This window comes from Gadus chalcogrammus, chromosome 10 (genome assembly GCF_026213295.1).
Source record: "Gadus chalcogrammus isolate NIFS_2021 chromosome 10, NIFS_Gcha_1.0, whole genome shotgun sequence".
Classification (NCBI taxonomy): Eukaryota; Metazoa; Chordata; class Actinopteri; order Gadiformes; family Gadidae; genus Gadus; species Gadus chalcogrammus.
The window spans coordinates 19,708,206-19,718,427 of record NC_079421.1 but is presented as its reverse complement, the minus strand read 5'-3'; the positions used below and the strand labels follow the sequence as shown (position 1 = coordinate 19,718,427).

Here is a 10,222-nt window from a genome sequence, read left to right as displayed (position 1 = left end):
GTCTGTTTTGATGTGTCCTCCTGTCGTCACCCCGACTGTATTTACTGTTTGGGCCGTGGCAGTTGCTGGCTGCTGGCTGTGTCCCCGGCGGTCATGGATCACCAAGACCAGAATGGGGCCCTTAACCCCCCCCCCCCCAACACTCCCCAAACCCTACCCCCGGGACAGGAGAGAGAGAGAGGTAGAGAGAGTGCATGAGAGCAAGAGCGAGAGTATTAGAGAGAGATATGGACAACGAGAGAGAGAAAGAGAGTGCGAAATGGAAAGCCAAAGAGAGAGAGATGGAAAGCCAGAAAGAGAGAGGGATGGAACACGATAGAGAGAGAGATGGAACACGAGAGAGAGAGAGATGGAAAGAGAGAGGTAGAGAGAGGGCAATTAAAGTAGAGCCGAGTCAGGGCCAGTTAGGATGAAGAGATACCTTGTGTCTTGCTGATTACAATGCAATGACCACATTCTGATTAATTTCTTTTTCTTATTCCTTTTTTCATGTTTTTTGCATCTCCTATCCTACATGGTGAACATGTAATTATATTTTAAACTATTTTCCGTATGGACAACGAGCAGCTGTTTGAATGGAGGCATAAATATCATTCCAGCAAAGGATGAGCCCCATGTGAAATTATCACGGAAAGGATCCTATTTGTTCCACCACTGATCTATTTAGTCTAGCGTACATGCCCACAATGTTTGGGGGCTGGTAAACATTGGACAGCGACTGCTGATACAAATCTCTCCGACACCTGAGCCGACCGTGCCAGGTAGTGACCCTTAAGGATTGGCCTGAAGCCAAACCCTGAGAGGAGCTGACTTGGGCCCGCTCTAGATTTCACTGAATCACATCCCGGGGGAAATGACGACAGGAATGATTTATTGACGATGTAATTGATAATGTGGGCAATTCGGGCCAATAAACAATGTCATTGCTCCGAAAATAAAAAGGAAAAGCAAAGCGAGAGAAGAATGTACAATGAATGCCGAAATCGAAATAAGGCTGATTGCAGTTCCACAATATCATGCACATGGCTGGGGGTGAAGTGCCCCCTCCCTAATGAACAGCATGTGTCCACTCCAAGTCCACTCCAAAACAACTGGGCCTGTCAGGCCAAGACGGCTCAGAGAGCACATCATGCTAATGATGAGAATACCATTGCCAGTAGGATGTCCAGTAGGTGAATGGAGAGGATGCTAATGCTTATCAGCTCGCCAGTTTGTGTTGGAGGTGGGGGGGGGGGGGCAGATGGGTTGTCTTGCACGTTCAGGCCCACTGATTCAGCAGCCGGGGCTGACACCGGAGCGACCCTGTGACAGAGAGACGGACTGACAGCTCGACGGAGCCGACTGTCACCCTCCCACACCTGGGTTAGGTGATAGCCTGTGCTTGTTTGGTTCCAGCGTGCGTGTGTGAGGAGAGGCTGGGTGTCGATGAGCTGACCGACAGCGGGTGACCTTGTAATTTAAAGCCCTGCGATCTCTCCGCAGCGCTGAGCCACATCGCACTGTACGCTCTATTCCTGCGGTATTATATCTCAGTCGCGGGGGGAGAGACACGGCCAATAAAACCCACCGACACATTAAATCACGGGGGGGTAAGGTCAAAAAAGGAGCAATGAGTTTGCACGTTATTATCATTATTATTTATCCCAGGGCATTTAAGGACACAAGCAATTCCAGGAGCAAACCGAATGTGTAACTGTTGTGTGAACGGTTGTGTGTGACACTCATGTTTCCCACAGAAGCAGAGCATGCGGACGCAACATAAACATCAGTATGGAGTTTCCTCCGACGCATTGGTTCCAACGCGAGGCCTCTGACCTAGCTCTGCTCGGCTTACGTAAAATACAGAAAGTAGGCCAAACATTAGGCTATGGGCACTCTCTCTCTCCCTCTCTCCCTCTCTCTCTCTCTCTTAAACTCATACACATGCAAACACACAAAGGATGACAATTGCATCACCCTGCATGTTTATTTTAAATAAATTGCATGGGCATATAATATTTATCAATTCACTAATTATTTGCATACATATTTTTATTTTCAAACAAAAATGGCCCTTGCAAGTGTCAAAAAAGCCCCCGAGTCTGAAGTCTCTAACACCCTCTCTCTCACACTGGATAATGATATCACCCTGCATGTTTATAACCATTTAATATTCAGCAAACTAATTAATTAGCTGTTTTTATAATAAAGTAAATAAACTCTGCAGTATGTTAAAAGCGTCAAAAGGCCCCCAGGGGTCTCTCTCTCGCTCTATCTCCCCCTCTCTCTCTCTCTTTTTTTTCCGTTTCTTTCTGTCACCCTTTCTCTCTCTCTATGTCCCTCCTTATCTCTATCAGAGGATAACAATGTAAACCCTCCATCTTTATTTTTTTATATTTTATGGAAATATATTATATACTATAGCAATAATATTATGATTATTATATTATTGCTTATGGACTCATTAGTTATATAAAAAAGGAAAAGTCCCAACTAAAATTCCCGTCGAAAGTGTCAGTCAACGATTAATAAGTTGTAATGTTTTATTGCGTTGACGTATGTTTTTGTGTCACACCGAGAGCCAAAGACAGAACATGTGTCACAACACACGGCCCCAGAACGGGCGGACAGAGCCGTTCTCAAAGGACGTCTCAGGAGGAATTAAGGGGGGAGCTTGGCACACTCCAGGTTGTGTTCTGTGGATGTGAAGGGGGAGGTAAGGGGGGGGGTAAGGGGGGGTAAGGGGGGGGGAGGGGGTAAGGGGAGCGGCAGGAGCACTCAGCATCACACGCTTCCCCAGCCCGTGACAAGCTGAACAAACATCCCCGGCGGAGGGACAGAAAGAGCAGAGAGCGGGGAGAGGGCGAGAGAGATAGAGAGAGGGGGGGGGGGATGGAGGGGAGAGAGAGAGAGAGGAAAAGGTGGGAGAGGGGGAGAGAGACGATAAAGTGTGGAGAGAGAGAGGGAAGAAGGAGATAGAGGGTGAGACGTGGAGGAAGAGAGAGAGGAGACGTGGAGGAAATTGTCTTCAATTGAATTAAGATAAGAGAGAGAACGGAGGACCGAAGGGAACATAGAGAAAGAGAGAGAGAGAGCAGCAGAGAGAGCAGGGAGATACAGGGAGAGGAGAGAGAGACAGAAACATGGAGGCATAGAGGGAGACAGAGAGGAAGATGGAGGGACACAACAAAACAAAGAGGCAGGGGTAAGAGAGATGAGAAATAATGAACCACGGGCTCTGATCTAATCCCAGACAGAGACTGAGGTATGTCGGATGATCTCAAAATAACAACAAACAAAACCAACAGCAGTAAACCACACGCTCATGCTGCCAGAAGTCAGCCTTGTTATGTGTGAGATGTTTCATTAGGAATCACGCCTGTCTCCATCTCCAAGTGGCACACTGATTGCACCCAAAAAATAACCAAAAAAGGCAACAATGACCAATATTTGTACATCAATATATTGGGAGCTGCAGTACGCAAGGTTATAAAACAGTGGAAACGAAATGAAGCACATGGTCAACAATGTTACATCCTCCATCCCCCGGCCCCGGAATAGAAAACACCTTAAACATTCATTAAACTGCTGGTGCAGGCTTGTGCACAGCGCTGTGCATCAGTGCATCCTCCTGGATGCCATAGGAAGGAGGCGGGGGGAGGCAGAGAGGCAGACAGAATGTTTGGGGGTTCTATTTTAGGCCGGAACCTTGTCAAACCGCGGCAGTGCCAGATAACTCCCCCGCCCCCCACTCGGACGACGACAATAGGTTCTGATGCCTACCACTGGGACTCAAAGGGACACGGTCGTGCTGCCGCGTGCGTGAGGCTGCCTAACACGAGCATGCGTGTGAGTATAGATGCTAGCGCAGTGATAAGCCAGTGGATTCGGTGAGCATGGATATGGCATGAGAGGCCTACATTCTGGCAGGGGACCATACTGTAGCTTCAGGACATTCAGGTCACGTTACCAGCGACACCCCCTATGTGACAGCAAAGCTTTTGTAAAACAAACACAGAGAGGTCATTAAGAGGTATTACAGCATGTCTCTACAGCATTACTACGGGGGAAAACTCCACAATTAAAAGGACACCTTTAACCTCTGGTGTGGCATTGCAGTGCACTTTGGCTGAGGCGGCATAAAATGTGCACACGACGACACAACACACACCGGCTCATCCACACACTAAACCTTCAACCTCCAATACGAGGACAGCTCGCCAGAGTCCTTTCAGCGCGGAAGACTGTTGTAATTACAAGGCCAGCCGACAATGCTGTGTCAATAAGCCAATAATAGACCTCTGTTAGCGGGGGACATGCCACTTAAAGACAACCAACCAAACACTTCATCATTGCTGATACATATTTCATAACTCTGCCCTGCAACTCTGGAAGGCAAACGAGGAGGTTATATCACGTGCGTCTTTTGTACGCGTCCCCATTTTTCAACCTTAATCCCCTGTGTAATATTTGACCTTGCCATGTGTGCTTGATGCAATTATGTATGTCATAGTGTTGGACACTTTGGAAAGGGCTGGATTCACTTCAGTACAATAGAAGCCTTGGGGCGGCTGGGGTGGTGGTGGGGGGGGGGGGGGGGGATGAGTCATAAGGTCTCGGGAGACGAAGCGGCCACTGCAGGACAGCCAGGCGGCGAGAGCACCAGAAAGCGCTGCTCTCTGTAAGGGCAGCGCGGGCCGCGTGCGAGAGTGGGGGGGCCGGCCGCTAATAATGTTGACGACGACGACTTCAGGATAAGAAACAACAACAACAACAAGGACAATCAAATCGTTATGTTGTGGGTGACGCACCACACTGTTTACACGTGGCTTCGTGAGAGTGGAGGGGAGGGGGGGGGGGCTTCTTGCCAATGGTTTCTATGACGTCTAGAGGCTCATCGCAAGGAAGTCCTCGGTGGGTTGCTAAAGGTGACCCAGAGGTCAACAGCACGACGGGGAACCGACATGAACATGCCGATGGATCTCCAAGGAGGAAACAAAGATGGAGAGGTTGAGGAAAAGGCGGTGGTGAAAGATGAACCCCATAGTGTTTGTTTTCACTGATGTGTGGATCGGTTGTTCCTCTGCAGGCCGACGCCGCCCCAGAACTCGGGTTTTCTCTGTTGAATGCCGCCGTGGTCCCTGAGGAACCTCTCGATGATATAACTAGGAGAACAAAGCAAGGCCCCTGGCTGAGGTGTGTCTCCTGAATAGCTTGTGTTGTTCTGTCGATATGGCAGAACAAAACGGGGGAAACACACACACACACACACACACACACACACACACACACACACACACACACACACACACACACACACACACACACACACACACACACACACACACACACACACACACACACACACAAACTAGTGAAACCAGTGTCATATGCCGGACCTGGGCTCTCGTATCCCTGGGCGTATCAGGTGAAATACGTGTGATCCTGCGATCGCTGCTCCAAGCTGCTGATGTCTGGTGACATGACTAGTCTCCACCGATAGAGCGCTGCAGCTCTGGGTGTGAGTGTGAGCACATCTACGTTTTATTGCATGCAAGGTTGTTGAATGTGCAATTTAAAGTCTGAATGATAATTAAGTAGCAACAATTGTTGAGCACTTTTCTAGGTTCTTCATTGGGATTTATCATGGAAAAAAGTTCATTTTTAAGTGTTAATAATCGTTTACTCTTGTTGTTCATAGATTAAAGCTTTAAAGTTAGCCCTTCAAACCCACATTCTTTAATAAATATATATTTTATATCCCTTGCAATGGTCACTTATGAATGCAGTACAATAAAATATGAAATATATGTATATATAGGTTTGATCTAATGAATGGTAAACAACAGTGAAAACAGTGAATTATTTCCTGACCCCATGCATATCCTCACTGTAACATCTTTAAAAACGCAAAGTCATTCTGTCCCATTGTGGAGAAAGAGAAAACAAGAGACAGAGATAAATGCAGGTCAGGCTTGTGTTACATTGTGAAAACCACCTGTTTTATCTTTGAAAAGACACGAGAGCATCTTTAGTTATGTCAGGCCCACTACCAATATGTCTGTATGTGTTTCATCATTCTCTATAGATCCCGAATACTTGAAGAAAGCCACCTTTACTCCATCATATGTGTAGCTCCATCATATGTTTTGCTCCAAAGATAACCCTTTGCATCGATACGTACGCACACTGAACAGCAGACGAGCTGGCAGCTCTTCTCGACTCTGGGCTTGACTCCCTTGAGAAGGGTTAGCATAGGTGTATCTGCGCTGCACGGATGGACCAAAACAGACCACTGATGCATGTGGAAGGACTGCACTCCTAGCGGCTCGACTCGCCGGAAGTCACACAATTTGTGCAACTCGGCGCCGGCACAACGGAGGAGCTAGTCATCTTTTATTCAGAGTTGCACTCATGATGAATGAATTTAAAGGCATCATCTATTGGTCCATGTGTTTCCAGGCGAATGACATGCAAAACCCTGTATGTAAGACAATGTGGCATGACTTGAAGTGTGCTATACTATGAATGTTAGCAGTAGCTCGTGTTTTGTATTGTTGTTGAATATGGCGAAAGTAAAACCAAAACCGTCAGGGCAGGGAACTGCTCCATCTAGTGGATATGTTGCAGCACTGCAGCTCAGATTTCGGAACACACGCAATGCATGACTCTATTAGAGGTATTAGACCTACAAGGTCGGTTTAAAATCGTTAGGAGGTTAAATACAGAACAACTTTTCTCATTTATTGAGGAATTATCATTGAGCATAACTTTATCTCACAGGTCATTCTGGAATTCTGGAAACTAACAAATACATTGTCAAAAAAAAAAGTTATGTTTACACTTTGCCTTTCCTTAGACCAAGAGCTGAGCTTACAACACTACCAGCTTCCTACATTAAAAAAATAATAATTTTCAATGTAAAACAGTGATCCAAGCATTGGTAAGACCCCACATACACCAGTTTAACGCTTGGTTTAATTTCCAATTTGAGGGGAGGAAATGGCCTTTGAAATATAAGCAAATGGAAACAATAGTTAAGTTATTAAGGGGCTGAGAGAAATAGGAAAAACAAATCACAATTTTCCCATTTAGTCTACACATCATTTTACATGCTGTTTTGCAACCAAAATCACAGGTGAAGCACAATTAAGCCAGAGACTGTTTGACATTTACCCTGGAAATATGTCAGGGAGTGAAATAACAATGGGAGCGAGTACATTAAAACATGTTTCCACTTGAAAATTAATAGCAGTCATGCCGAAAATTCCCGGGGATGTCAAACCCTATTTCTGTTGATATCCAAATGCGAAATATGGGAACACATGTTTGGAATTAAGTCATTCTCAGACATGTTAACACTTCTTGTGGATATTATTCAAAGCTTTAGCCATATAATGGACATACTTGGCCACCCAGGCGATCCCTGAAACAAAAGCTCCAAACCGCGTTAACATTGTGTCAGTCACGGTTTGAGCCATGCTTAACCACATTCTTGTGTAAACCCTTAAAGGCGATTAATAAGCTAAATAGCTTAGTAACTTATGCTTTGATTGATTGATTGTCTTTATTTCGAACATGCAAGCAATAAAAAACATGGTTATTAATCAATTAATGATTATCAATTGATTATTAATAGATGAAAAAAAAGAGACAACAAAAAAACCCCACAAAAGAAGTAAAATTAAAAAAAAAAATTGCCTTGTGGATCCTTTCATTTCTGCAATTGACCGCAGCATTAAGACCTGCAAGCCCGTGGCTGGCCTGCACCCCCTCAGGACTCCAGAGGTCAAAGACGTAAAACCTCAAGTCTGCATAAATTCACCAGATTTGCTTTAATATATGATTTAATAATTTATTTACTAATATTCTTTTCTTTGTACTGGCTGGTTTAATATTGTTCAAGTGTTGTTACTTTATCAGAGGGGATTGTAATCATTGACCGGCTGACATTTTAAGCCAACATGAATCAACAGGAATGTTTTTCTCCAACTACATTTTCCAAAATTAAGAACAATAAAAAGTAAAGCAAGACCCACTTGCTTGATTGCGTTTTCAAAGAAAAAAAATATGTATGGCTTTTAGATTTAATTTTGGAATAATAAATTGCATACCTACATTTGACAAGCCACAGTATATTTAGTAATCGAAGTTCATGATTTAGGGGACTTTATGAAAACATAGTCTTTCCACTAAGTAACAGTAAACAAATGTATGGAAGAGGCCCACCGTACTGCACCCTAGCTAGGACTGCATTGTACATTAAACAGCAGAGGATTAAGGCTGTATAAACTTAATCTGGCATTGAATGAAATTATCAAATACAGGGGCCCAAAATCAATTTGAACTCCATTACCGTAGTTCCCATGGCTGCAAAACTCTTCTGTACAGGAAGAGAATCTCATTGCTGCTGGCCGGGTTTCATAGTCCTTCAATCCAACCTGGAGGAACCCAGAGGTTGTGAATTGAACTGTGTATAGTTTTATAATAAAACAAACATAGAAAAAGACAGGTCATGTACATGCAGATTCAAATCCACCTACGGGTCCTCTTTGGATAAAGTGATGAGGCCAATAGAATCTCTACTAAGGTGCATAATTCCATAATATCCCTATATCCAATGAGCATATTGCTAGTCCTCACGGCTGGGTCCTGGTTCAGGCACCAGACCCCCCACGTGTGTCCCCTCGTCTCAGGAGAGGTGGAACAGGTTGAATCCCAACGGGGCTCTGAACATGGCCAGATGTGCGGCGGCGGCGGCAGCGGGCATGATGGGAGTGCGTGCGTATGAAAAGCTGTGTCCATACAGCAGAGATGACCCCAGCTGCGGGGGAACGCGGAAAGGGAAAGGAGCAGAGGAAGACGAGTAGCATGAGCTCGGGAACACGGCTTTTCCCCCTACACAGGCGGCCATCTTCAGCTTCTCCACCTCTGCCTCCTGGAGTCGCTTGGCTTTGGCTCTGCGGTTCTGGAACCAGATCTTCACCTGGGTCTCGGATAAGGTCAGCACGGAGGAGAACTCGGCCCGCTCGGTGATGGACAGGTACTGCTTCTGGCGGAACTTCCTCTCCAGGGCCAGGAGCTGGGAGGTGGTGAAGGGAGTGCGAGGCTTCCGGTTGGTCTTGTGTTTTCTCAAAGAACACACTGTTGGACTGAGCTGCCCTACAGAGAAGGAGAATAGTTAGTAATAAAATAGGCCTACAACTAGTTGTGAATATACACTTGAAATACAATAGCCTGCAAAGTACGATCAGAAATAGGGGCTCGTTTACAGTAAGATAGGCCTATAGAAAGCTGATTACATTGAATATATTGTTTTTATCAACAATAACAATATGAACCCCAAAAACGTGATCAAACTTTCAAAAATGTCATTTTTTAGAACGGTCGGGCTATTATAAATTATACGCGTTTGATAATAGTTTTCAATGAAGGTGCCAACTTACGGGGCGGTGTAGGGATCTCCGAGCGGGTCATCCAAGGCGTGCAGTCTCCCCTTTCCAACGACTGAGATTTGACTGGAGCGTCTCGCACAACGCGTTGTGGTAACTCGTTTGAGGCAGGAGACCGTATTTTAGTCGAATAACAACCTTTCCTCGTTGTGTCAACATTTCCCGGTCGTATACGTGGGCTCTTGTCTGAAATAAGCGCTTCCACGCTGAAAGGCAAGCAGGTCTCCTGTGTTGTAAAATTATTCAGTGGTTGTGGACGTACATCCTCTGGAAACACATATTTTGAGTCAATTTGGGAAGTCATACTCTCCAGTATGACAAAAATCGAACGCGGACTAAAAGTAACATTTGTTAACGAGCGCAAAAACGCGTTGCCAAAAAGGTTGAACTTCAAAACCGTCTCGCAAACTTGGGAATGACTAATAACTTTTCTGCGACTTTCATCCTAGTGTACTTTATCTAAGGACTAAGTAGCCGTCTTGTGATTGGACAGTTTGTTAAGGGGCGCCCGGATGATTGCCCGGTGCGGTAAACCGCAGGGCCACCCCCCCATGTAAACAACAGGTTTAGTTAGATATCAGCCGAAATTACCACTAATTAGGATACCCGAAGGGGCCATTGTCGAGGAGACACAGCCAACATTTCATATACAACTTTAAATGAAATATTGACGATGTAATCACTCTATAATGAAACTTAATGGATATATGGAGAAGCAAACGTTTCTTTGGCAATATATATATATATATATTCCTGTAGCCTACATAGATAAATCCTATACTAGCCATTAA

The 10,222-nt window shown here is 45.1% G+C and overlaps 1 protein-coding gene across 1 annotated transcript; it reads right to left on the bottom strand.

The window, feature by feature from the left end:
* Nucleotides 1–7,684: 7,684 nt before the first annotated feature.
* LOC130390880 (homeobox protein MSX-2-like) lies at nucleotides 7,685–10,109 on the bottom strand. Its single transcript, XM_056601048.1, has 2 exons — nucleotides 9,426–10,109; nucleotides 7,685–9,141 (listed from the first exon to the last, which is right to left on the bottom strand). The coding sequence occupies exons 1-2, from the start codon at nucleotides 9,733–9,735 to the stop codon at nucleotides 8,672–8,674; spliced, it is 780 nt and encodes a 259-aa protein (XP_056457023.1). The 5' UTR covers nucleotides 9,736–10,109; the 3' UTR covers nucleotides 7,685–8,671.
* Nucleotides 10,110–10,222: the final 113 nt, after the last annotated feature.